The 27,532-nt window shown below is 47.3% G+C and overlaps 2 protein-coding genes across 5 annotated transcripts in view; one reads left to right on the top strand and one right to left on the bottom strand.

Annotated features, from left to right (window-relative positions):
* Positions 1-379: 379 nt before the first annotated feature.
* On the bottom strand, positions 380-19,495 carry SUB1 (SUB1 regulator of transcription). 2 transcript variants are annotated; one of them, XM_077346928.1, is made up of 5 exons: positions 19,363-19,495; positions 12,151-12,223; positions 9,062-9,181; positions 3,119-3,227; positions 380-711 (listed from the first exon to the last, which is right to left on the bottom strand). In XM_077346928.1, the coding sequence occupies exons 2-5, from the start codon at positions 12,220-12,222 to the stop codon at positions 632-634; spliced, it is 381 nt and encodes a 126-aa protein (XP_077203043.1). In that variant the 5' UTR covers position 12,223; positions 19,363-19,495; the 3' UTR covers positions 380-631. The 2 variants fall into 2 exon arrangements, with proteins under 2 accessions (XP_077203043.1, XP_077203044.1); XM_077346929.1 differs by lacking the exons at positions 12,151-12,223; positions 19,363-19,495 and adding an exon at positions 9,770-9,794.
* Positions 19,496-23,294: 3,799 nt separating this feature from the next.
* ZFR (zinc finger RNA binding protein) overlaps positions 23,295-27,532 on the top strand; it is a 38,765-nt gene continuing 34,527 nt past the window's right edge. For 2 of the 3 annotated variants that reach the window (XR_013233001.1, XM_077346927.1), the window contains exons 1-2: positions 23,295-23,542; positions 23,746-23,830. Coding sequence is in view for 2 of the 3 variants with exons in the window: in XM_077346927.1 (XP_077203042.1) it covers positions 23,506-23,542; positions 23,746-23,830 (122 nt within the window). In the remaining variant the exon portion in view is untranslated. The remainder of the gene's footprint in view (positions 23,543-23,745; positions 23,831-27,532) is intronic. The other variant, XM_077346926.1, reaches the window with a different exon arrangement.

Below are 27,532 nucleotides of genomic sequence, written 5' to 3'. Positions count from 1 at the left end.
GCAATTGTTAAGCAACTTTGAGACTCCTTTGAGTAGTGAAAAATAGGGTAAAAGAACCAAACCCTCTTCTAATCACAGCAAAACAAAAATTCGAGACAGGACCACTCTCAAAACCCATGAGCTAAGAAATCTGCTCTGAAAAAAGGGGAAGTCTGACTACAGCACAGAGTAAAGAAATTAGGACTTCTTTTATCCTCACTGTCTGACTCAGAGGGTATTTCCACAACCGACAGGAAATTGTCATTTGGTGCACATGTGGTCCACATCTCTCATTAGCAGGTAAGTCTAAAAAATGCTTTAATCAGAGGCCACTGGCCTTAGGCCATCGGTCTTTTCAGTCAAAAAAAGGCCAAAAACGACAGCGTCGAACTCAACAGTCTTAACTGAACGTGTTTTATTTTTACACCACGATGTGAGAACGTTAACACCTCGTTTTAATAAAAGTATACACATTCCATAACTTCACTCAGAATACACTTTTAATGCACATCTTAAAAAGCGCTCATCTTACAAATTGTTTTGCAATCCAAATATACAATAGCTTGGAAAACAAATAAGTTTAGAAAACGAATGCCAATGTAAAAAGACTACTTAAACCTGTAACAACAGAGCTCCCGTGTGACCCTTCCTTTTACAGTTTCCTTACTGCGTCGTCAATGTCGGAAATCTGTTCCTTCAATTGGCTCCACTGCTCTGGATTTAGGGAAATACCTGAAACAGAAACAGATCCTTAATTACAGAGCACCTGCTTGGCATGAAATCAGGCCCACGGCCTCTCTAATAAAAAGGATCTCAGGTAGCCTATCTGGGGAAAGACCCCAAACTCTTGAGAACACCTGTTCATTGAATCAGACCAATAGGAAACTAGTTTCATGTCAAGATCTGCCTGGTTGGTAGCCTCCTGCCATGACATACGGTCATTGTGTGTATTGTCTCTGTCAATGGGGAATAGGCTTGGAAAAGTTAACTGATTGCAACTGTTTTTATTGCTTTGCATTGCTCCCTTGTTTGTCTAGTCTAATTGCCAATATTCTTTTGGGAGGATGGAACTGTAGGAGAAGGGAGCTTAGACGTCATTGGTGAAGCTGGCCTAAGTCAACTTTGCAAGAATGATGTAATGTGCACCTGGGTGCGGGGCTAGTTTCCGTGCTTTTCCCTGGGAAATTGGGGGGGGCACCTTTTCCTGGGAACAGGGGAAACCTGCCTCTTGTCAGTTGGGGGTGGGGTTTTGGGGGCTACAGTGATCAACGGTATTGCCTATCAAATTAGTTTCAGCAAGAATAATCATGAGCTTCGTATCGCTAACTCAATAAACTGCTTTTGCTGCTAATGCCAAGTGTGTTCATTGAGAAAGCAAAAGGGATATGACACCTCATGTATGTTCCATCACTGGATTTGTCATTCGGCACAAAATTCAGCATCCTCAGAACCTCAACTTCATTTTTAAAAGACCAGTGTCTCCTGGCCTTAAATAAGCAAAGGTCAGCTTTTATTATGATATTTATGATGATCCACCCTATCTCATGGGACTTAGGGCTGGCTACAATAAGGGTAAAAACATATAATAATACCAAATATAAATGGAAAATAAATACATTAAGTTTGAAGAGAAAGGGTGGGTAACCGTTGTTAATTGTATTATTAAACTATTATTACTAAAATAATAACAACAACAACATTTAAAAAGGAATTAAACTAGTTGCCCGCTCTTCTGTCATGGAAAAAAGGGGGATTGTTAGATGGCCATCTGAGCTTGCTGGTGGATTCTGACAGGGAAGCCAACAGATCCCTGTGGGCGCCAGCTGATATCTGTCAGGAACCAAGCGGTTGGACCCCAGTAAACCCACAGACATTACTCTCAGGGCTTCCGAAAAAAGCTTTAAGTAAAAAGTCTTTCTTTGGAGAAGTCAGCAAAATCAAGTCCATATGTAGCATATGTTCCTAGAAGCTTTGACCATTGGGGGGGGGGCAAGACCTATATACCTGGGACTGTGGGAAAGGGGGCAAGCCTAGGTGGGAAGTAGGCATTGACACAGGAAATCAGGATCAGAGCGTCCTTTGATATGAAGAGGTGTTAAAGCAATTTCCTCATCTGTTGAGTTCCGAGAGGAACAGCCTTGAAGGGAGATAGCAAGGGGCCTTGGACTCGAGAGAAATCCTTTGAAATGCAAGCAGGGGTAAAGAGAGGGGTGGCGCTACCGAGCTCAACCGAGATGCCAGAGCCAAGCAGGAGTTCCGTGAAACTCTAGGGGGGAATCAGTACACTTGTGTGAAAATTGGGGCAGGAAACTGAGGTTCCCGACAATACCATTCCTGGTGCCCCCAAAGTCTTTTTTAAAAGTGAGGCCAAGAGAGGACTTTGCCCAGCACGGCTTCTGATGGGCCACCGGACATTTGATCGGCTGTGCAAATTTTTTAAAACGTTGGTTCACCACTAGTGGCCACTACAGCTCTAGGATCCTCACCGTGAGAAAAAGGATGCCACACCAGCCATTCCGCGGCTGCCTCCATCTCATGCACCCGTTTGGTGGCAGCCATTTTGTGTTTGCACCCACCAGAATCCCAAAGGTGACCGTAGGCTCAAAAAGGCGGAGCACCTCTGCCTTAAAATGATAGCCTTTGGTGTCTGAACTGGGCACATCGAATTACGAGAGCCTGAGAAGGGTGACTTCCAAATAAGCCTCAGGGACAAGGTCCAACCTACTCACTTCACACCTCTGTAGTATACTCAGGGAGCATACAGAAGCATAGAGGGACCACTTGACTGCATTAAATGTAACCAAGCACGGTGGGAAGGAGGCGACTGCTGGTTCCAGTAGAGAGACAGGATGCCTGCCAGAGCTCTTCCTCCCATACAGTCACCAAAGGTACAGGGATCCCCTAACCCTCGACTGCATCTGGTCACCTCCTTTCAATGTCCGATATTTGGATATAAGGAAGACAAACTGGGAAGTACAATGTTTTATATGAGCAGTGGCCAAACGGTGGCTCTACAGATGCCCATGGACTACAATTCTCATGAGCCCCTGTCAGCATTGAAGTCCATGGACATCTGGAGAGCCACCATTGGGCCACCTCTGCTTTATATGAACACGCAATCGTTATGCGAGCAACTTACCTTTTCTGCCGGGTTTCATTTCACCTTCTTGATTCATCCAGTATTCTCTAATATCAATTAGGATTTTGCCTTTAAAGTCGCGCACACTGACGTATCTCATTTTACCAATCTGCCAATGAATCAGAGAACTCAAATCATTGTTTCGACAGACACAAACCGTTACACCATTTCAAGGACTGGCAAAGCAATGCTGGTCTGGAGTTTATTTCTGAGCAAGATCATCGGATGCAGCTCTCCTGTCCCCGGGGAAGTATCTCACATACAAACAAGAAATGACAGCCAGAAGGAGAGGGTTGTTAAAAACCCAGCTCTTTCATCCAAAGGCCAAACAAAACTGAATTATTGCCTTTGCAGAAGCATGGATTGTTCCTTTCTATAGTAGCAAGGAATCATAGGACCATATAGATATAGAATCATAGTACCATAGAGTTGGGAGAGGCCATGCAGGCCCTCTAGTCCAGGGGTAATCAAACTGTGGCCCTCCAGATGTCCATGTGCTACAATTCCCGTTTGTTGGCAGGGGCACATAGGAATTGTAGTCCATGGACATCCGGAGGGCCGCAGTTTGACTACCCCTGCTCTAGTCCAACCTCCTTAGGCAGCCCATTCCACTCCTGAACTACCCTGTCTGAGAATTCCCCCCCCCCCCGATATGTAGCCGAAAACATGGGGATTATGCCCAAGGGGAACCTAAGGTCAACCTTTTTAGTACTTGTCCAATAAAGACAAAAAAAAATCCCAATCAGCCACTACCTTCATAAATATAAATGTAAACTTAAATTCAGAAATAACAACTGAATGTACAAGTTTGATAAAGGTTGGTACCTGGTCTGCTGGTGGACCATGACCTAATCCACAGAGAAGTTAAAAGACCCAAATTAGCCTGAGTACTTGAAGTTGTCTAGAAATTTAGCAAGCAATGATGATGTACAGAGATCACAGGTACTTGAAAAGCAAGGACCAAAGGGGAAGGCTACCAAAGAAGGAGGTAGTGGGTTCTCCATCTTTGGACATTTTTAAACAGAGGCTGCATAACCTCTGGAATAGGCTGCCTAAGGAGGTGGTGAGCTCCCCCTCACTGGCAGTCTTCAAGCAAAGGTTGGATACACACTTTTCTTGGATGCTTTAGGAAGCTTTGGGCTGATCCTGCGTTGAGCAGGGGGTTGGACTAGATGGCCTGCATGGCCCCTTCCAACTCTATGGTTCTATGATTCTATAGCCATCTTACGGAGAGGCTGATTCTGTGAAGGTTCAAAAGGGGTGGCAGGTTACAGTGGATGAGCTAAAGGGATGTGAGTGTCCTATATAGTGCCGGGGGTTGGACTAGATGACCCAGGAGGTCCCTTAAACTCTCTGATTCTATGAGGTGTACAGTTTGTCTGCATCCAGGAACAGAAAAGGTCTGTCAATCATTTAGAAATGGGATGCTGTAGATCAGGGGTAGTCAAACTGCGGCCCTCCAGATGTTCATGGACTACAATTCCCATGAGCCCCTGGCAGCAAACGCGAGAGGGAGAGGGACAAGTGGCATAAATAGTGAGAGAGGAATAGGTTCTGCCTAATTGCCCAAGCTTAGTCACTTGGGAAGTCCTCCAATCTGTATTTAGATCAAACTGAAACCTGAGTAGTTCAGAGATTACACTAGGCAGAAAGCACCATTGAGAGGGAAAGGCCCCATCCTGAAACCATTGATGCAGGAAATGGTGACAGAACAAGATGCTTGGGGTAGAGCCCAGAATTTGTCATAAGCCTAGCTGCTGAAACCAGTACAATTCAGAACCTGAATAACTAAAAAACTGAGTGGGGTTAAAGAGGTCTTACAGATTGATGGGGAGTGATCCTAAACTGACCAAGACTAACAGCACAATCCTAAAAAGGTCTACTCAAGATCCTTCCGAAGTCTACGGACTGGGACTTATCCAGGAAAGGGTTTTTAGGATTCTCTACACATCTCGGTTTGGGGAAGGCACTGGCAAACCAACCCGTATTGAGTCTGCCATGAAAACGCTGGAGGGCATCACCCCAAGGGTCAGATATGAGCCAGTGCTTGCACAGGGGATACCTTTACACATCTCGGTTACCTGCGCTTTCCTGCTTTGCCAAGTATGGTCTAATTTGTCGCAAGACCTATTAACCCCCCCCTCCCCTCCACATCACTGCAACATGGAACGCTAAATAGAACATCTTCAGCAGGGATTAAGGATCACAGGATCGGGATAACTTTGGGGAATTCCTAGCACCAAAGATCTCACAATCATTCGAACAGATATATAAACAAGTGTGCGGTCTTGAAAGCGGGCATCGTGTGGTCATCAAGAGCAGCAGACTGTGTCTGATTCCCCACTCCTCCGCATGAACCCTGCTGGGTCACCTAGGACCAGGCACAGTTCTGTTAGAGCTCTCTCAGCTCCACCTACCTCACAGGGAAGACGAAGGGAAAGCGGTCATAGAGAGAGGAAGGGAAGATGACTGTAAGCCACTTACAGACTCTTTGAGTAGTGAAAAGCGGGGTATAGGAGTAAAATTGCCTCCAGATAGAGAGCTTAAAGCTAGGAGATACGTCTTAATTTACTGTTAAATGGATTACAGACTCTGCAGTGGCAATCATTGAAGAAGTATTTGAAAACGGGGAAAAACATACCTAGGAGCCCGTTCTGATTGCCCAGAAATTATATGATTTATACACCAAACAAGAGTGGCTGTGAGACTTATCATTTTGGCCTGCTGATTTCGTTTTTCTCATCTGTAACATTCGGAAATCAACGGTGTAGTTCCTTTTCATTGATGCAGGATTCAGGCAGCGTCCATGTGAGGCTTCCCGGCTCATGCTCTTAACAGCTCAGTGGTTTTAATACGAGCCGTGACCATGACGCTGCTACATTTTGAAGGTGACCCTTAAAAATATTCTAACCCTGTCCTTGGCACTCTTAAGCTCCTTCTCATGCACACACACTTAAGCTTATTGGCCAATGCTTCACCCACGCTGGATTAGCAAGCATCTGGCCGCATGGGGGAGTACATGGGCCGCCAAATATAGCCCAGGTGCAGCGAGGGCTCCAATGTGCTTGACCTGGCCAGGGCGCTTGCTGGGCACAATCTTTCTGTCACTGCCCCCATGACATTTCACAATATGGCCCTCTAGTTCAGTCCCCCTCGGTGCGAACCACACATGGCTCCGACCAAATTCTTCAGTAAAGCAGATTTGCTTCATGTGTCTTCCACATGGATTATGGGATTATGCTCGGCCTGACTGGTGCAGAGAAAATCCCACCTTCTAGTCTAGCTGTCCTGAACGTGCCAAAAAACCCTGTTGCTAAGGGAGGCTCTGCTTCCTTCCTGACCCTCCCTGAAGGACCGCCTTGATGAGAGTCACTTTTGGTGTCTCTCAGGGTTTGAGTGCTCAAGGTTCGAGGGGAACCGAAAAAGCCAAAGCAAAACCCACTATGGACACTATAAATCACCAATTATGCACGCTGCAGGCGGCAACCGGGCGCAGAGTCAACGTATGCCGCCGAAAAAGCCGCTTTAGTGAGATGCGGAAAAAAGTGGAGCTTCCCGGGACCAGGGCGCAACCAGAAGCGGCCCCGGAGTAGCTGCGTGCATAATCGGATACTCTGGGCTTTGCCGCCATTGCGTTCCATCCCGTGCGTAAGCGGTTTCCTTCGCTTCTTCCTCCCCCGCGTTCTCCATGCCGCCGTTTCAGCAGCCATGCATAATAGGCCTATGTGAGTCATACAAGCGCAAGGCATCTGTATTCAACCGAGCGCCAGATAGATTACCTTTTATCTAATTAACTAGAATCACCTCCGTTGCAACCTGAGGTGTGCATTTCATGGGGAGGAGGTTGATCTCCTTTTGGGAATCCAAAATAGGCCACAAGAGAATGGGGCTGGGAGTGAGGATGGGAGCAGCCTAAGTTTCCTCCTGCAGCCTCAAGAACTGTGGTTCTCAACCTGGGGGTAGGGACCCCTTTGGGGTCACGGCAGGGCAAGCAGCTTGGCCAGGGGGGCACCATCTACACAACAGCCTTGCAGGGCAGATCAAGATACAGCGTTCGCCTCTCTGGAGCAGCAGAAAAGAGCGAGTTCAGCATGGTGGGATAAGAGGCAGAACTGAACTGAGAAACCCAGGGGGGAAAAAAACAATTTATATACAATCATGAACTAGGGATCTTCATGCCATTGGTCGGTTCCGGCTTAATTTCCGTGAAAGAACACTTGCATAATGTTATGGTTGGGGGTCACCCCAGCATGAGGAACTGCATTAAAGGGATGTGGCATTAGGAAGGTTGAGAACCACTGCTCAAGAACCTTGATGATTAAAACCTAGAGTGCCAGGGGGTGAGTGGGGGTTACATACCTGGAGGCGAGTGGCAGAGGGGTCATGTCTCAGTGGCAGAGCATCTGCTTGGTATGCAGAAGGTTCTAGGTTCAAATCCTCAGCATCTCCAGTTGAAAGGACCAGGCAGGAGGTAATGTGAAAGACCTCTGCCTGAGACACTGGAGAGTTACTGCCAGTCTGAGTAGACAATACAGTCTCCGATGGCCCTATGGTCTGCTTTGGTACAAGGCAGCTTCATGCTCCCATCTGATCAACTTCTTCTGTTTCCTAACCTGCAGAGGTACCTGTATTTTAGCCCATGAACTACTTCTACTGCAGGGGAGGAGAGAATCTCTAATCACAGCCACACCCTAGATTTCCTAATTGTTTCTTCTTTTCAAGCTGCTAGTTCTGTCCAATGGAAGAAGAATCTTCTTCAGAAAACAGAACTGCCACACTAGTTTCCTGATAGTTTTAAACAAAGTCTTTCCTTTCTTTAGGACAGCCAGCGTGGTGCCATAGTTAAGAGTGACTGATTTGATTCCTGACTCTACCACACGCAGCCAGTTGGGTGAGCTAGTCACAGTCCTTTTAGAGCTGTTCCGTCAGAGTTCTCTCCACCCCACCTACCTCACAGGGTCTCTGTTGTGGGGAGAGAAAGAGAAGATGATTGTAAGCCCCTTTGAGACTCCTTTGGGCAGTGAAAAGCGGAGTATAAACCCCCACTCTTCATATTCCTGTGCCCAATAAAAGCATTATGAAATTTCATTTATACTCTCCATGTATTTCCCAAAAAGAATCTCTTTGTAACAGTCTCCTGTTAAGTATTAATGTGGCCACCTTTTAATTTTACGACGGGCATAATTCCTTTTCTGTCATTTTTATTGATATTTTAACTGTTATTTTATTGGATGGCTCAAGACCTCCAGTCACCGGAGCTTGCTGTTAATAAAGGAAAGGGATGAAATACAGCAGAAACACTCTTAGGCATTCCTGAAACTGAAACCTGCATGCCTCGTATCAACAACTGTGGAACGTAAGTGCAAAAAACCTCAATTTTGAAAGAAGCTTCTGGACCCATACAGGACAGTCTTCCCAATTTCCTTTCCACAGTTATTGCAGCATTTCAGAGTACTACAACCAAGCTCAAATGCCAGGGTCCTACATGTCTGCAAGAAGAAGCATCGTTTTTTATACCCTGCTTTTCACTGCCTAAAAGAGTCTCACAGCAGCTTACAATCCCCTTCCCCTTTCTCTCCCCACAGCTGACACTGTAGGGGCCCTGAGAGAGCTCTGAGAGAACTGATTTGTGAGAACAGCTCAAAAAGAACTGTAACTACACCAAGGTCACCCAGCTGGCTGCATGTGGAGGAGGAGCGGGGACTCAAACCCGGCTCCCTCCAGATGAGAAGCCGCCGCTCTTGGCCACTACACCAAGTTGACTGCTTTAAGCCTTTTGACTGCAGAGGGCTCTAGCTTTTCCCAGCTACGAAATGGACGTTATTTTGCTCTTCTTACAGCAGGACTTTCTTCCCCTTTGCAAAGTCCAGGCACAGAGCCACAGGGCGCTTTGCCCGGCAGTCCCACCATGTACTCTCCGACCCAGGTGACAGCCCTCTTTACCTGAAACATGTTCTCATCTCTGTTGCTGCTCTGTTTGGAGGAAGTGGCCCCTTTGGAGCTCTCACCGGTCTTCTGCTTCTTTGCGGGCTTTTCGGGGGCTGCCGGTTTTTTCCGTGTTGCCTTGAGTTAAAAAAAAAATAGATTGAGGAAAGTGGGGGGGGGGAGGGGGGGAGACAGCACTTTACAATCTGAAGCCAATTAGTCTCTTTGCCTCGCTGTGCAGGAGAATTCAGACCAAGTCTGCTTTTGCTCCTGCTGAAAGCCAACTTAACACCCTAACAAAGGGATATGAGCTCTGTTTAATCTCCTAAATATAGGCAAAGGCATAAAAGGCAGCTTTTTGGGTAATAATAGCAGAGACACCCCTTCCTCTTCTCCAGCGTTAGAGTGTATAGAAGTTTCAAAAGAATTTTGAATACAAAAGAACGACGCACATATGGACAGCATGCTATTTATTTGAAAGGAATGGACACTATAAAGCAACATTCTGGGGCCTGCATGAGAAAAATCTTTCCATTCATGTAAAAGGCTTCTTCTAACACGAGGCACTGCCACATGCTCATTATTACATCTCTCCATTATAGGCCCAACATTCAGAGGGCAGGCAGAGCCAATCTGCAACCTTATTAAATCTCTTTGCCCTTAACGGGGTCAATGGGCTTCTCTTTTGAGCATCGCCTAGCGACCTACCAAAGTGAGCTGCATTACCTTCATTCTGGGTCAGGCCAGGTGACTTAAGAGTCTGGGCTGGATATTCTCTCTCCCAAGCTCTGAGAGTTCTCTTTCTTTGTTGAGCAGGATGAAAATTCTGAACCTTACTGGCAAACAATGCAGGAGCCCCAGAATCAGAAGCCAACGTCTGAAGCAGTACTTAGCACGGGGGTAGTCAAACTGCAACTCTCCACACGTCCATGGACTACAGTTCCCATCAGCCCCTGCCAGCAAACGCTGGCAGGGGCTCATAGGAACTGTAGTCCATGGACTTCTGGAGGGCTGCAGTTTGACTACCCCTGACTTAGCACATCAGCATACCAGAGAGAAGTTTCTGAGGGTGAAATAGCGTTCATCTGCAGTAGAACAGCTACATCTGAGTCCAGTGGTACCGCAGAGACCAAATGAGAGTTTCAGGGTATCAGCTTTCAAGATTTCGGGCTATCGAACACGGTACCTGACAAAGGGAGCTTTTGATTCTCAAAAGTTCATAGCCCCAAAACCTTGTTGGTCTCTAAAGGTGCTCCTGGACTCAAATCAAGCTATACAAGAGAAAAACTCTTAAACACTTTGAGAGGACAACATGAGCAAATATTTAAGTGACCTTTAAGCTATCTTTAGTATTTTAAAGAGATCTGGGTACTGACAATGGCAGAGCTAGCCACCGTTACAGCAGAGACCCAAAATGTTTCCCCTGGTTTGACCTGAGCACAGCCAGGAAAGCCTTTATGTCCTTGCAAGTGGAATATAAATGCTCACATGTACCTTTCCACCAACTTCTTTGGACGTTAAAGCCAATGGAGAGCCATGCACCCAAGTTCCAGCTTTCCCGGGTTTCAAAAGCTGCTTACGGCCATGTCATGTTTTGTATGTTTGTGAATGTGTGCGTGTGCACACAACGAAAGCCAACTGATGGCAAACCCAATAGGGTTTCCAAGGCAGGAGACTAACAGCCTTCCTCTGTTACGGGACCTTTGAATTCCTCAATGGTCTAGGGCAGTGGTCCCCAACCTTTTTATCACCGGGGACCACTCAACGCCGGGACCACTCAACGCCTTTTACTGAGGCCCGGTGGGGGGGGGGTAGTTTACTCCTCTACTCTCAACCACTGCCCTAGCGTTCTCTGATTGCTATGGTAATGTTTAAACATCCCTTCAAAATAAGATACAGACACGCCACAACAATGAAGTGTGTTGTAAAGGGCTGGAGGGGATGAAGTAAAGGGCCGGGGGGGGGGGAGAGAAGGCGTCCTTCGGGGCCCACCTCCAATTAGTCGAAGGACCACATGTGGTCCGCAGCCCACAAGTTGGGGATCGCTAGTCTCGGGTCCCAGTGTTAATCAGGGCTGACCCTGCTTGGCTTCCAAGATGTGATGAGATCAGGTTAATGCCATCTCGGCATTCATTCAAATAAGCATTTAACATGGCCAGCTCTATGCTGCCAACCCCAAATACAGCATCCACCCTGCTAGGTAGTTACTGCAGAAGCTCGGTAGTTACTGCAGAACACCATCTAGAGTTCTCTAGGAGCCAACCTATGGCTTTAACTCTGCTTTTAAAAAGAGAAGAGATGATATGCCAAATTCCGAAACATCCTTAATCTGCAGCCTTCCACATGCTAATATGCTACTACATCTTTGCTCCTGGAGCTTTGTAAAGCGCCGCGAGACATTTGGGAGCGACGGTATATAAATATAAAGAAATAAATACATGCCACTGCAAAAGTGGGACGTCACAAAGAGATGCACCCAATGAGGGCTATAAAGTTTTTAAACACGCTGCTGCCTAACAATGGGCTTTGTTACCAGTTTTCCATTTGACCCTGCTGGGTGGGACATCACAAGGAGATGAGTGTCATAAACTTTTTATCAGGTCATTCCTTAAGAATGGATTTTGTTACCAATTAGACCAGCTGGGTTGATACACAGCATGCATGTCATTTGCATTATAAGCAGATATTCTGCAGGACTCCATGGATTTTGAGAAGTAGCAGAAAAACAAATGGAACAAGCCCGATTAACACATCAACTCTGCTTCTAAGACAGTTTATTACAAATACTACACAATGCACCTTAGGCGAGAATTTATTTTCCTTGACTACTGGGCAACACAGATGCATTTTAATGACTGTTAACCAGGCCAGTATTGTAATGGAACTTTCCATCAGCAGTTCCCCCCCCCCCCCGGTCACCAGAGAGGCCTAGGGATGGATTTATAAATGCCTCCGGACAGGTGAAGGGAAGAATTTTAAAGTGGTCTCTGGATATTTTATGCCACCGCATTTGCCCCCACTGTGTTATTTTGACTGGGCTTTCACATAAGTTTTGACAACACTGTGAGGACAACAATAGAGAAGTATTTTTGAAGAAAATAAATCACCTTTTTATCAACTTCACTGTCCGAATCGCTGGCAGACGAGCTCGAAGACACGAGTTCTTTTGATTTAGGCATTCTAAAAGAAAACAAAACGCTGTGAAGGAACAGTAGGAGTGAGGGGGTCCAGATCAGAAGAGGGGCTCTCAAAATTTTACTTCATTCCTTCTAACGTTCTCATCTTAACAACACAAATACCTGAAGGTTCGCCAATGCAATGAGAATTCAAAGTGCTTTTTAAGTATCACAATGGCAGCCTTTTGGCTGGGACTCCAGGATTTCACTATTCAACATGTTCAAATGCAGCTCTTCAAAAATCCTAAAACGGATTTTCAACATTTAGTCCTTCAAGCCTGGTCTTACACATCTGACAGAATGGCAAGAGACAATACCACATCAAAGTACATGGGGAGGGCACACATTCGGAAACTCCCCTATATTAAGCACTCTCTTTGAGTTGAACACTAGGACAGCAGGAGAACAGGTGCATAAAACCTCTCCGCAAGAAGCCAGTGTGATGTGGTGGTTAAAGTGTCAGACTAGGCTCTGAGAAACCCAGGTTCAATTCCCAGTTGCGCCATGGAAGCTTGCTGGGTGACCCGGGGCCAGTCACACCCCCTCAGCCTAGCCTAAGAATGATGTAAGCTGCTTTGCGTCCACGCTGAGGTAAAAGATGGTTTATAAATCGAGTAAAAGAAATAAACATTCAGCTAGCATGCAGCCTCTTGTGGCGCAGAGTGGTAAAACAAACAAACACTTGTAGTATGAGCCTCTTGTGACGCAGAGTGGTAAGGCAGCAGACATGCAGTCTGAAAGCTCTGCCCATGGGGCTGGGAGTTCAATCCCAGCAGCCGGCTCAAGGTTGAGTCAGCCTTCCATCCTTCCAAGGTCGGTAAAATGAGTACCCAGTTTGCTGGGGGGTAAACGGTAACGACTGGGGAAGGCACTGGCAAACCACCCCGTATTGAGTCTGCCATGAAAACGCTAGAGGGCGTCACCCCAAGGGTCAGACATGACTCAGTGCTTGCACAGGGGACACCTTTACCTTTACCATGCATTTATCACCCTGACCTCATTCACCCGTATTATGTAGAATCTGCCTTGTACACAGAACCTGGACATCGGCACAATAATGTGAACCATCAGGGACAAATTGGGTTGTGTTTAAGAAAGAAAACTGTGCTGGTTTTCAATAGCTGACCACCATTTCATGGGAAAGAACCTGGCCTGAAAGGGAACCTCACACTGTTGAACTCTGGCTGACCAAGCAGGAAAAGCAACCTCAAGCAAAGTTGAGGAAGGTGTTTAATCATTCTTTACCTACTAACATGTCATACAAGCAGACTGTGCTAGGAGGCAGCAATAGATCTAATCTGTTTCATCCATTCATAACCTATTCGGTGTTTTGGCCTTCCTGAGAAGATATCTGGGGCTATAAGGAAGACCTGCTGACTTTCTGAACTTGAGTTCATTTGCAAATTCAGACAAATGGGCCCCCCACGAGGGGGGGGTAATAGGATTCTTATAAATGATGCAAAGTTTATACAGGGCATCCAGCAATTCCCTTGTGTTCTGATCCAGCTGGTTAACAACAGACAAAATAACTTTGTATCCTTTACAAAACCCCAGCCTTCTTTCTTTGACAGGACATACTTTGTTTCTTTCAGTTTGATACTTACAGAAGGGAAAGGAACATTCTACTGAGGATCTGAAAAAGCTGGATGCAAAATGTATTGGGACTTCACAAATGTTAAAAATCCTTTCCCTTCAAGCACCAATCCCTCCCCCACTTTTCTTCCTTGAACTTGAACTTTCTTCCCCTTTCCTTCTTTCATACTTCGTAAAATTCAGCCCTGCTGTAAAATTCAACCCTGCCTGCCAGCCATCTTAGCTTTATCTTGGACCCGTATTAAAGACAATTTATTTATTCAATTTATATACTGCCCATTCCAGCAAACCGGCTCGGGGCTGCGTACATAATTTAAAACGTAGCAGAAGATACGGTTTCACTAAAAGCTATTAAAATGAAATGATTGTAATTATAAAGTAATTTAAAAACCAGTGAGCAATTCAAACAAATCCGATCTCTTTTATCAAATCTAAACAATCATGGGCTGAACCCTGAAAGGACATCACAAGCAAGTGCAAGACCAGTTGCTAGACCAGGGATTCCCAACCAGGCCCCCGTGGTCTTTCTGTTCTTGCCTTAATGGACTCAGCCAGGGGTAGTCAACCTGTGGTCCTCCAGATGTTCGTGGACTACAATTCCCATGAGCCCCTGCCAGCAGACGCTGGCAGGGGCTCATGGGAATTGTAGTCCATGAACATCTGGAGGACCACAGGTTGACTACCCCTGGACTCAGCCACAAGCTAGGGATGGTTCTGTGTCTGGAAGGGGGCAGAGCCTGCATGCCTACTCCCAACTTAAACTGCTTCCCCCCCCCCTTCTTTGAGTCTACCTGTTAACACGGGAAATTATGTCAATTATTTATTTTGGGATTCATCTCCTGCCATGGCAGGTCACAATACAAGCATGAAAGACCCATTAAAACCCCCAAATACAACATCACATACAGGCAGCGATAAGAAACCCCCACACGCACCCAACCCCGATATATTAATGCCTCAGGGGTATGAGGGTTGATCTTAAGGTCAGCCCGGGTGAGGGCCCAAGATCTTCCTAGTCCTGGCAAGTGCTCCATCTCACAGAACCTGCAGAACTGCGAGAGCTCCATCAGAGCCTGTAGCTCTCCCAGGAGGGGCCAGGACCAACCAGGCCCTGGCCAAAGCCAGCCAAACTTCCCTTGAGTCAGGGGCTTCCAGCAGATTTGCATCCGCAGAGCGAAGAGCCGTGCAGGGGGCATAATGAGGCAAGTGATCTCTCAGGTATGTAGGGCCCAGGCCACGTATAGCGGTGACACTTAAACTGGAGGCGTGGCCAGCTGGCATCACTTCCAGGACTCCTAGAAGCCAGGAAAAAAATTTCAGGGGCTCCTCTCAGCCTCCCCTACCTCTCAGGGTGTCTGTTGTGGAGAGAGAAAAGGGAAGGCGACTGTAAGCCACTTTAAGACTCCTTCGGGTAGAGAAAAGTGGCATATAAAAACCAACTCTTTTTCTTCTTCAAATACATTTAATGGGGAAAGGCTGCCAGAGAGTCCGTATCGCCTGAGATATTTCAGCAACATGTGAAATTTCACTTATTCTACTATGCTCTGGAGAGTGGCTGTGCTTGTAACAGGCAATTACATTGTTAGCCCTAAGTCCTGTCTATATGGACACCAAGCCAATGTTTTAAATATCTCTAGACAGATCTTTACAGGAAAGTGACTCCAAAGTGGCAGCTTTTTAAAGGCAGTGAGTTTATTAGAGGCTTCTACAAAGACCAAGCTATTTCTAACTGTAAAACAGCTGTAAATAGAACTCCCCATACAGTCACCAAAACACTAAGGTAAAGGTATCCCCTGTGCAAGCACCGGGTCATGTCTGACCCTTGGGGTGACGCCCTCTAGGGTTTTCATGGCAGACTCAATACGGGGTGGTTTGCCAGTCATTACCGTTTACCCCCCAGCAGCAAACTGGGTACTCATTTTACCGACCTCGGAAGGACGGAAGGCTGAGTCAACCTTGAGCCGGCTGCTGGGATTGAACTCCCAGCAGAGCTTTCAGACTGCATGTCTGCTGCCTTACCACTCTGCGCCACAAGAGGCTCATACTACAACAGTGTTTGTTTGTTTTTTTTTAAGATGATTGGGACATATGGCATATTCTTATCTCAGGGGAGAAATCTATGGTGTGCAGAGTAAACAATTGCATCCCTATTTCAATGTAATGGGATGGATCCCAAGGGAAAGATTCATGCATGTAAGGGAGAGGCGACAACTATTGCCAATTCATCCCCTTCTGAAGCAGCCCATGGATTGCTCTCCACTGCACAATCTGTGGGTTTGCAGCCCATCCTCAATACCATGCACAGAAGTGTGACCCCACCTCTTTCCAGGTTGCAGCCTGAAATGCCCCAGAAACTCTTCTCTTGGGGATGAATAATTCCTCCTTCTGGGGTGGAGTATCCAAACTTCTGGAGTGGGGTATCCAAAGAGCCTCTTGTGGCACAGAGTGGTAATGCAGCAGACATGCAGCCTGAAAGCTCTGCCCATGAGGCTGGGAGTTCAATCCCAGCAGCAGGCTCAAGGTTGACTCAGACATGACCCAGTGCTTGCACAGGGGATACCTTTACCTTTATCCAAACTACTGTCCAACAGAGGGCCACTTTATCTTTGATGACTTTCCAGCAAAGGAAAGCTAGGTTATCTGCTTCCTTTAAAAAAAACCGCGCACACAAAACCCTGCAGCATCTTTCCTCTGCAGAACCAGCTCCAACAGCCAGTAACCCCAGCAGCCATCAAAATACATGGCTAATAATCTGGATGGCCAAACTGGGAGATTGGAAAGGGGCAGCTTTCCCCAGACACAGCCTGCCAAGGAATGACCCCACCCATCAACCTCGCATACAAGGGGAGGTGCCAGGAAAAGCTTCAAAGCTCTGGAGACACCAACCTTGAGAGAGACTGGCCAGGACAGAAAATCCTGACCACTGGCAAGTGGTCAAATGCTTTTGAGGAATGCTGAAATCACGGGTGCCAAACACAAATAGCTGCTTGCACCATGTGCTGCTGAATGAAAGGAACAAGTAAGGAGGCACAACCTCTATCCAATGTATTTCAAAGCCAGCATGACAGAGCTTGTTGCAGCCTGTGGCTGATGGCCTATGTCAAATTTTGTTAAAAGTGAGAGAAGTGCCTTGGCCTTTCCCTAGAGGAACTGGGCTTCTTTTGACCCTTAGGAATGGTGGAGCAAGTGAAGTATTACGTTAAGTAAAAATTGCACTCTCCAAAGCAGAGACAGCTTCCGTATTCTCAAAGGCTCCTCTATCCTCCAGACAGAGCCAGCCCTTGGGTAGTGCAAACTGAAGCAATCCCCTCCCCCCTCGCTGGGGCTTGCATTTCCCAGAAGCTGCTGCTGGATCACCTGGGCAGTAAAGTCAGAGCAGACGGTTTCCCAGGCAACCAATAACAGCTGGGGACTGAAATTTCACTTTCAGCCCTAAACCTTCTATCACCTGGTCCAACCTAGGTGATCCCCAGTGGCTATGAAACAGACATCCCAGAAGGCAATTGGAGGGGGGGGGAGAGAAACCACCTGCCAGGTAAGTGTAAGGTAGCCATTTCTCCAAGGCCACAGAAGGTCTCTCCAGATGGATTAGTACCTTCTTCTCTTGCTGCAACCTTCCCATATTGTTCATGTATGCTTTAACAAAACACAAGAAAACAGCCCCCCTGCCCCCGCTGCTTTATTAAGGTGATGAAAGGACACTGAAGAACACTTGAATAAGACGTGGGCATAAATGCATGACAAATGGGTTACAGAAAAGGAGGCTTTGTGGGCATGAATGGGTGGGATTTTTATGACTGAACATACTGAAACCAAATGATTTAAAGACAGGAAGAGATGGAGGCCGGTAAAGGAATACAGAAGAAACATAGGGGGAATACTGCCAATTTTGAAGGAGTCAAACCCATGCTGAGAAGCAGTAAGGTTGAGAGTAGGAACATTCAAATATAGGCCACCAAGGGACAGATAAGAATGCCTGCATAAGAATACTTGGAAACAGATGCCTGATAGCATCTGTTACATTGTGCAGGCCTGCAAAGCACACAGCCCAAAGGCTAACTAACTATCTGCAGCTCAACCAAAGAAGCGCTAAATATTTGTTATGATTTCTAACCTCCTCTTTTTTTGGAATCATCTAAGTCCCCTCCAACAAAAACTGGGCATAGAAGGCCTTTATTGTTCTTTTATTTCAGGAGGACATAGTACAAACAGCACTTTTTCTCTCTAATGTCGGCAGGCAGCTGGCTAGACTGCACAGTTCCCCAATACCCAAGGCTCCTTCACTGGCGTGAACCGCTGGAAAAAATGAAATAAGTCTCAGACGAAAGGAAGTGGGCTGCAGAGAAGTCCTGTGGAGGTCTAATGAAAAGAGTCTTAACCAAGAATGGACTTATTGGTTCCAACACATAATGCCAATATGCTCCCCCAGTTAACCAAGCAATGCAGCCTCATCCAAGTAGTGAAGCACAAGAGTTCCCCAAAAGCACATCTCCAGCCGTATGAGGAATAGTCAGAACGGCAGGGTCAAGATTTATGGTGAATGAGCCACAGAGACAAAACCCAAGGATTAAATGGAGCCACTCTACTGCCCGGTATAGCCCACACGCACCAGGACATCACCCCACGCCTCGCTGTGGGTTTTGCCTGCCACCCACGGAACTGTGAAGCAGGAAACACGAGGCCTGCCTTTGCTCCAGCAAGGCTGGCCGGCCATCTTGCTACCACCCACCCATCCAGGCCATAAATACCGTGGAACATCCTTGGCAACCCTTTGGCCAGCAGGGCTACTTGGAGAACCTTGGAGGAAGAATTAGGGGCGTGGGGGGAGGGTTGCAATGTATCAAACGCTGGGTGGGTCACTCAGGGGGGAGAGCGAGGACATTCTTAAGGAGAAAGCCTGGGGGAAGACTTCCAGGACTCCTTATTAACCTCTGCCACATATTAATAAAATAAAAGGGGGAGGAGGAGAATAAGAAAAGGGAAAGGAACAGCAGGGCAATGGCCACCGCTGGGTTAGTGGAAGGAAAGCAATTCATCTTCGGGGAGGAGGTGTTGGGAGAAGCCGGTTCCCAGCAGGAAAAGCAATGCAAAAGGAAGGCCCTTGCACGGGTCAGATGCACGGGGCGCAGAGCAAGGGAGGCGAGGAGGAAGCAGAGACCCTCGTGCCACGGAAGGGGGGAGCTGAATGCAAACGGAAGCACCAGTGGGGGCTGCATGCCTGGGAGGGGGCGGAGGGGGGGCGGTTCCCAGCCGCAATTCCCCCCCCCTTCCTCCCACCCAACCACCCGCCTGCCTTTCTGCCCTCTGGCTGCTCCCTGCGTCGAGAGCCGTGTCCCCCTCTCCCCCTCGCCCCGATTCCTAACGGGGAGAGGCGAATAAAGAGCTCCCCCTACGCGAGGGCTGCGGAGGACCGGGGCCCTCGAGGACGCAACATGGCGGCTCCAGCTGGCCGCGCGAGCCCAGGGGGGGGAGGGGAGAGGAGGGGGGACGTTCCATCGCGCCCCCCCCTTATGAGAGCGTGGGGGAAAGGAGGGGGGGTCCAGCACTCACGTTCCACTCGGCGCGCGCGGACTCCCTCCCTCGCCTTCGGTCTCTGCGCTGCTCGCTCGCTCGGAAAGGCGGAAGTGACGTTCGCCCCCTCGGCCCCGCCCGCTCGAGGGGAGGGGAGGGGAGGGGCTCCCGCTGGGCCGCCTTCTGCCGCCTGGCAGAGGTTGAGGCGTGAGTCCGAATTGCTGGGGTTTGGGGTTTCCCCTTTCTATTTAGGCTCAGAATCTGTTACCCCCTTTCCCTATGCTGCGTGTTCATTTCCTCTCCCCCTTTGCCTATAAGTGTGAACCGATGGCTTCCATTCCAGGACACTCAAGTGGGTCGCCGTGTTGATCTATCTGTCTATCGCATTTGTATACCGCCCTCCCCTAAGGCTCAGGGCGGTTCACACAGAACATGCCAGCACAATACATGGAACTCAGTGATTATAATGAATGAAAGGTAACTGTAATGATAACAATAAACAGAAATAACATTCTAACATAGTGGACAATCTAACAGGCCCATGAAAGGTAATAACAATAAATAACTTTCTAATGTAGTGGACAATCTAACGGGCCCGTTTTTGGTCAGATCTGTGGCTTGGGTTCCAGGGAGTGAGGTTCAGTAGATGTTATTTCGTTCCGGATGACCTCAAACAAGTGCCTGGTGGAGGAGCTCCATTTTGCCAGCCCTGGAAAACTGGCACTGACAAAAATGGATTCGAGGCATGCACTTTCGTGTGCACGCACGCTTCCAGGACATTGCCCCCGAGGAAAACCAGCTTGGCTTTTTCTGGCAGTCCTATCAATTAATGCCTTCCAAAGCATCCTATTATTTACAGCCTTGATCAGTGTACCTGAGGAAGTGGGCATGCCCACGAAAACTCAATCCCCGAATAAAACTTGGTTGGTCTTAGAGGTGCTGCTGGACTCTAGAGGTGCCGCTGGTTTGTTCTGCTGCTTCAGTCCAACATGGCTACCAACTTGAATCTGATGGCTGAATAGTTAGGGTTGCTGGCTCTGGGCTGGGAAATACCTGGAGGCTTGGGGAGGGGGAGAACCTCAGTAGAGGGTAATGCTATGGATTCAAATTTTGTTCAGCTGCTTTAGACCAACATGGCGACCCACCTGAGTCTATCTTTAAGGAGATGAGGTGTAAAACCCAGGGATCCCCAGTTCCCACCTGGAGACAGGCATCCCTATGCTGCCTTATTAGTGAGTCCAACGCAACTTAAAGACCAGTGAATGAAAGCTTGCACTAGGAATAAAACTTTGTTGGTCTTCAACGGTGCACTTGGACTCAGACTTTGTTGCTTCAGACCAACAGGGCTACCCATCTGAATTTAGCCCAGGGATTTCCAACCAGGGTTCTATGGACTGGAGAAGCACTTCCCCTCTTGTTCTGCATGCCTAGACTCTTTGTCCACAATGGAAAAAAGAAATGATTGCATCTAACTTCCATGCCCACCTCTGGGGTCCTCAAAGCCTGAAAAATATTTCAGGGGTTCCTCCACGGTCAAAAGGTTGGAAAAAGATGATCTAGCCTTATAACTGAGTCAGCCCCATGGTCTGTCAAATTCAGTATTGCCCGCTTGGACTGCAACAGTTCTTCAGTGTCTCAAGATTAGGTCTTTCACATCAACTGCTACCTGTGCTTTATAGATTGAGATGCTCAAGATTGACCTTTGCCAGTGGTTGTCATTCAGCCACTGGTCAAGGAAGATTGTTTGAACTGCAAATGTGTTAGGCCACACTAGACCAGCTAGGTTTGAGTCTGATAGCACCTTAGATAGTAATGCTAGAGAAAGCCAGAGGCCACAGGAAAAGAGGAAGATGGATTGACTCAGTCAGGGAAGCCCCAGCCCACAGTTTTCAAGAGCTGAGCAAGGTGGGTCGCTGTCTTTATCTGAAGCAAAAGAACAAAATTTGAGTCTGGTGGCGCCTTTAAGACCCAAAGTTTTATTCAAGAATAAGCTCTTGTGTAGATGCACAGATGCAAACTTCTTCAGGTACATTGAGCAAAGCTCTAAATAACAGGTTTATTTAGAAGTCATTGATTGATAAGGACTTTGGTACCCCCATAGATGCAGCCATGTTAGTTTTTTGCATCAAAGGGAGTGTCATATCTTTTGCATTGCCTCACATGAGCCATACTTGCTCTGTTTCTCTCTTTACTCTGTGCTCTGTGGACAAGGAGAAAGAACCCAGGAAAGCTAAAACAGAAATAGAGTTGTGAGTTTTCAGGCAGGGCTTGGAAATCCTCCAGAATTATAACTGACCTTCAGGCTGCATTGACCTGAATAGTCCAGTAAGTGTGATCTTGCCTGGTTTCTGGAAGCTAATCAGGGTCAACCCTGTCCATGTATTTGGATGGGACATATCCAAGGAACATGAATGCACGGCTGGCATTTTTCCACCTTCACCAAGCCAGACTAGTAGCAACCTATTTAGCCCTGGAGCACCTACCCACAGTGATCCAATAGATGGGTCACCTTTAGATTGGATTTCTGCAACTCACTGTACTTGGGCCTACCCTTATCCCTTCCCCGGAAACTACAACTAGTTCAGAATGCAGCGGCCAAGGTTCTCATGGGAACACCTTGGTGGGCCCACATCTGGCCTGTGCTCCAACAGCTGCACTGGTTATTACGTGAATCCCGAATCAAGCTTAAGGGCTTGGTAATTACCTTCTAGAGCCTCTTGTGGCGCAGAGTGGTAATGCAGCAGACATGCAGTCTGAAGCTCTGCCTATGAGGCTGGAAGTTCAATCCCAGCAGCCGGCTCAACGTTGACTCAGCCTTCCATCCTTCAGAGGTCGGTAAAATGAGTACCCAGTTTGCTGGGGGGTAAACGGTAATGACGGGGGAAGGCACTGGCAAACCACCCTGTATTGAGTCTGCCATGAAAATGGTAGAGGGCGTCACCCCAAGGGTCAGACATGACCCGGTGCTTGCACAGGGGATACCTTTACCTTTAATTACCTTCTAGGCCCAGTGTACTTGAGCCAACTCCATCTGGCAATTGATCCCTGGCCCCAAAGCACATCTGGCCTCAACTAGGGCTAGGTCATTCTCTGTCTTGGCCCCCACTTGGTGGAATGAGCTCCCAGGGGAGATCCGGGCCCTGCCACAGCTAACAGAGTTCTGCAGGGCCTGCAAAACAGAGCTCTTTCACCAGACATTTGGTTGCAGCCAGTGAACTGATGTCTACTGGGCTCTCCAGAACTCTCTCGTACCAGATATGCCCACTGGACACATTGTGGGGCAATTCTGACCTGATGTATCTGCAAGGTTATGGTCAAAATGTTAACAGTTAAATAGTAAACATGTTGTGTTGTATTCTGCCATATGTTCTCTGTGAACCGTGCTGAGCAACAAGGGAGGGCAGAATAAAAATAACAGAAGCCCCAGTGGCCATGATATGGAGGCAGGCAATGGCAAACCACCATTGAACATCTCTTGGCTGGTTGCCAGACAGTTCTAGGATCTCCTAGCTACATTTCACAAGCTTGCCATGCAATAAATACGATCAATAATAGGGGCCTTCAAACAGCTTTCCCCAGAATCTCGCTAGACATACGTGCCATACAATAAATAATAAATCTCCAAACTACAGAGATCATTTTCCCTGGACAAAATGGATGCTTTGGAGGAAGTACTCTATGACATAACACCCACCATGATCTCTCTCCTCTCCCCAAACCCCGCCCTCCTCCACCAAATCTCCAGAAGCGCCCTAAACAAGAATTGGCCGCCCCAACAAGAAAGCGACCATGAACAATACTGACGGGCGAGGGAAAAGGAAAAAAACTACATTTCCCTACAGCCCTTACACACCGAGGCGCACGCGCGTACCGCCTCCGACGCTAGCGTCTGCGCGCCGTCGCTTTCCTTATGGGAAGGGAGGCGCCTCCGAAGGACGAAACTACAATTCCCGTCGTCCCTTTCCAACTCGACAACAAACCCGCGCATGCGCCACCGACAGGCCTGGCTCCTCAGTCCGCCGCTGCTGAAACCTTGTCGGTGGGTGGTGTGGAAGAGGAGCGCGAGGACCGAGAGGGGGGCACGCGATAGCGCGCGCCCGCGTGTTTGGTGTGTGTTTGTGTGTGTGGAGCTGCGGAGGACGCGTGTGCTTCGACCGCCGCCATTGGTGACAGCCCGGACCCATGATTCCCATATGCCCAGTAGTTTCCTTCACCTATGGTGAGTAACGGCCGTTAACGGGAGGGGGAGGGGCGGAGGCGCCCCTGAGGGGGTGGGGGAGGGGCCACTGGTTGCCTCGGGGGCGGGGGGGAGTGTAGCGCTGACTGGGCCTGCCGTTATTTATTATATTATATATATATATTATATGATGATATGATGGTAATGTCTCCCTTCTCCCCCTTCTCGCCATGTCGCCGCCGCAGTGCCCAGCCGGCTGGGGGAAGATGCCAAAATGGCCACCGGCAACTACTTCGGATTCACCCACACCGGGGCTGCTGCCCAGTATAGGTAAGGGGCGGGGTGGGGGTTTCTCAGTGCCGCCCTCCCTCCGCCCCCCTTTGCTTTCGGGCGGCCTGGTTTCGTGTCATCGCCCGGCCAGGCCAGGCCAGGCCAGGCGCGGGGCTGCGGCCCCTCCTCCGTGGGCGCGCGTGCGCGTTCGGGCCGGGGCGCGTGGGCCTGCGAGGGGCGCGCGTGTCGCTTGCGCCGCCGTCCCGGGCCCGTCAGGAGAGGTGGAGCCGGCGGCGCGAGCAGGGAGGCGTGGGCCGGCCCTGCCTGCGCTCCGTGATGGGGATTTAACCGCTTGAGCTCCGGCGCGGGGGCCGCTTTTCGACTTTCTCTCCGTGTTTAGCGCCCTCCGGGCTGTGAATTCCCAATGGATGCATGACCTCCAAACAGCCTTCTCGTTGACAGGTCTTGCAAACGGGGAGTCTGTTTTTCTTCTTTGTGCTGCGTATTTCTTGGGTGCTAATTTACGCTCTCCTTAAAGCTGATGGTGCCTATTTCATTGTCTGAGGGAGTGTGCCTGCACAGCAAAGCTCGCACCTGGAATAAAAGTTTGCAGTGTGCCGCTGGACTCAGATTTTGTTCTGCATTTGCCTGCAATAGTAGAAAAGAGCAGGAGGCCAGAGGCACCTTGAAGACTAACGCAATTTGTAGCAGGGTCATTGCTCACTTCCAGTGTCGCATAGTGGTTAAGAGCAGCAGCCTATAATCTGGCAAGCCAGGTTTGATTTCCTGCTTCTCCACATACAGCCAGGACTGTGGGCTAGTTAAAGTTCTATTAGAGCTATTCCCACAGAGCAGTGCTGGCAGAGCTTTTGGTCCCACCTACTTCACAGGGTGTTTGTCGTGGGGAGAGGAAGGGAAGGGGATTGTAAGCTGCTTTCAGACTCCTTCTGGTAGTGAGTAGGATATATTTTTAAAAGCTTCCTCTTTTCATATTAGGTCTTTGTCTTTTCCACTGACTCTTGTCTTCTCATAACGTAAGCAAAGTACAATTGCCTCAATTTAGTCATTTTAGCTTCTAGAAAATATTCAGGCTTGATTTGATTTAGAACCCCCTTATTTGTCTGTTTGGAAGTTGGTGGTATCTGTAAAATTTTCCTGATTTCCTTTTGCATTTTAAATCTCACTATTCCTCCAAAGAGCTCAGGATGACATATCTGGCTTGTGAGGTAGGTGAAGCTAAGAGAGTGTGGCTGTCCAGAAGTCACCCAGTGAGTTCCATCACAGAGTGGATTTAAAACCAAGTTTTTCTGAGGACCTTGTTGGTTGCTGTTAGTACTGTACCACTGGGTTCCAAGTAAGTAAGCAGAAGGCTGCAGTTCTGCTTTATTCCCCACCAGTAAGTCTGGAAAGAGCTTATTTTTCTGTCTTATTTCTTCCATTCCTCGACAACATTGTAACATGACCTTGATGCTGGCAATGGCAAACCACCTCTGTTCATCTCTTGCCTCGAAACCCCCATGGCTCTCCATGAGTTGTTTGCAGCCTGAAGACACTTTATTAGAAGTAGTAATATTAAATAAAGTATTTCTAGCTCCTCTGTGTGTTTAGAAGATCCCCAACTACAAACCAACTTCTATAATGCAATATAATGGCCATTTGGTAGGTAGCCAGGTAGCCAAAAGAATAAAAACATAATTGTTCAGTAAAGTTTGAAACTGAGTTGCTGTTGTGTATGTTTTATTTTCTGAGACTACTGCTTTAAAAAAAAATCTGAGGGTCATTTGTACTGAAAACAGCATCAAGTTGTGTTTAGCCATAAATAATTAATGTACTATAACACAAAGTTTCCTAGGCCAGTTCTGCAGCTAGATGATATCTTGTAACCTAGATGAGAATGGAAGGTGCTATGTTCATCTATATAACCTTCATCTTTCATTTGGCTTTCCTAATCTAGGGAGTCCCTTCCCTCCTTTAAAAATGTAGGTGTTTAATGAGGGTGAAACAAAAGTATCCTGCTCACTAGCGAATTTCTTTTAGTAATGGGCTTCCTGTTCTGCATATGTAGACACTTGAACAACTGTTTTCTTCCTATGAGAAAGCAGAGACAACTAGAATGTAAATATCAGTTGTCCTCCATTGTTGGTATAAGGCTTTAGTTCTCAGCACTGCTTTTTGCCCTGAGATCCTTTGCCAAGGATGGAGGTTCCAAAGGATCTAGACTTTACTAGTGAGGTCAGTGGGGTTTCAGGACCAGGCTCCATGCCTATTATCAGAGAGAGTATCAGCTAACATATTAACAGGGTGATGACGTTCAGCTGATGCCAGAAATCTCTCACTGGGAGGCCATTTCTTTGTGATGATGCTAGTACCAAGGACATCCTTACTCATTTAATTAGAACAGAGACCTCAGGTATCAAAACCAATTGTTGCAAAACAAGATGCTTTGATTGGAAACTCTCAAATAAGATGCTTAAACCATACAAGGAAAATTTTCAGCCCTCATAGATGTGACAAAAAGCCCTACCTTCGTATTCCAATTCTTCTAATGCATTGTGCATCTTGCAGATATGCTTATGGTGCACGTTGCTTTCAGTGTTTATTTATCTACTTTTACATTTCTCACTGAGATTTACAGCAGAATGCAAAAAACAAAAACAACAACAACCCCAAATAGTCAGGAAGGGTAAGGCATCCAATCCAATAAATAATACAATAAGACAAGGATTATAGAATTAGAAAATAGGGGGGACCTGTTTGAGGCATGATAAACCATAAACAGTGCAACAGTAGATTACAAATGAAGAAGAGGATGCAGTTAAAGCATCATATTGCATATAATAAACATTGCGATAGAATGTTCTCTGATAAAAGCATCCTCCTGACTGTCCCATTAGACTACAGCTGATATTTATAAAACCACCCTCCTGGACATTTATATTGCACATTCTGTGGAATGTTAGAAATGCGGGTACCTTTCTAATCTCCAAATGCAAGGTGTTCCACAAGTTGGGTTGGTGTACAGGCAGTTGTTGATCCTACCAATTTTCAGGGTGGCGCCTTCCAAAGACTTGTCTGACAAGCAAAATTGTTATGGTGAAGCATAGCAAGAGAGGTGGTCCTGCAGGTATGCAAGTCTAAGGCCATTAAGGGCTTTGTAGGGATGACCAGTACCTTGAATTAAACCCTGCAACTAATTGTAATGACTGCAGACCTGGGTGTGATATATATTCTTCAATTAGCACCCAAGTAGCAACATTCTGTACCAGCTGTAGTTTCTGAGTTGACTTCATGGGCAGGTGTAATTAGAGTCATCACAATAGTCTAACCTTGAGGTAACCATAGCGTGGATCCATGTGGCCACATCAACTGAGTCATGGTAGGAAGCCATCTTTCATGCTAAATGAAGATGGAAGAAATCTCTTTTTTGCAACGGAATTAATGTGCTTTTCTAGAAATAATGGTGGGTCTGGGTCTCTTAACTGAGTCAGTGAGTGTCTGCTGGGCTTCCTCAAACATAGGAAGAAATATATCGTCCAAGACCACAGCCTTCTCAACCAGCATCACCTCTGTCTGGTCAGGATTCTGTTTCCATTTGTTCACACTTTGCTATTTTACCATTGTCATCAGTTAGTTGCTCAGGACTTCTACTGTAGCTCTGAATGATTTGGATAACAGTGAAATATAAAGCTGCATAGTGTTCACATGTTCATGACACCTGGCTGTAAAGCTGTACATGGTTTTTCCTGAAAGCTTTATGTAGAG

The sequence above is a fragment of the Paroedura picta genome, chromosome 7 (genome assembly GCF_049243985.1).
Source record: "Paroedura picta isolate Pp20150507F chromosome 7, Ppicta_v3.0, whole genome shotgun sequence".
Lineage (NCBI taxonomy): Eukaryota > Metazoa > Chordata > Lepidosauria > Squamata > Gekkonidae > Paroedura > Paroedura picta.
Note: the sequence above shows the minus strand (reverse complement) of the source record. Positions and strands in the feature narration are given on the sequence as shown.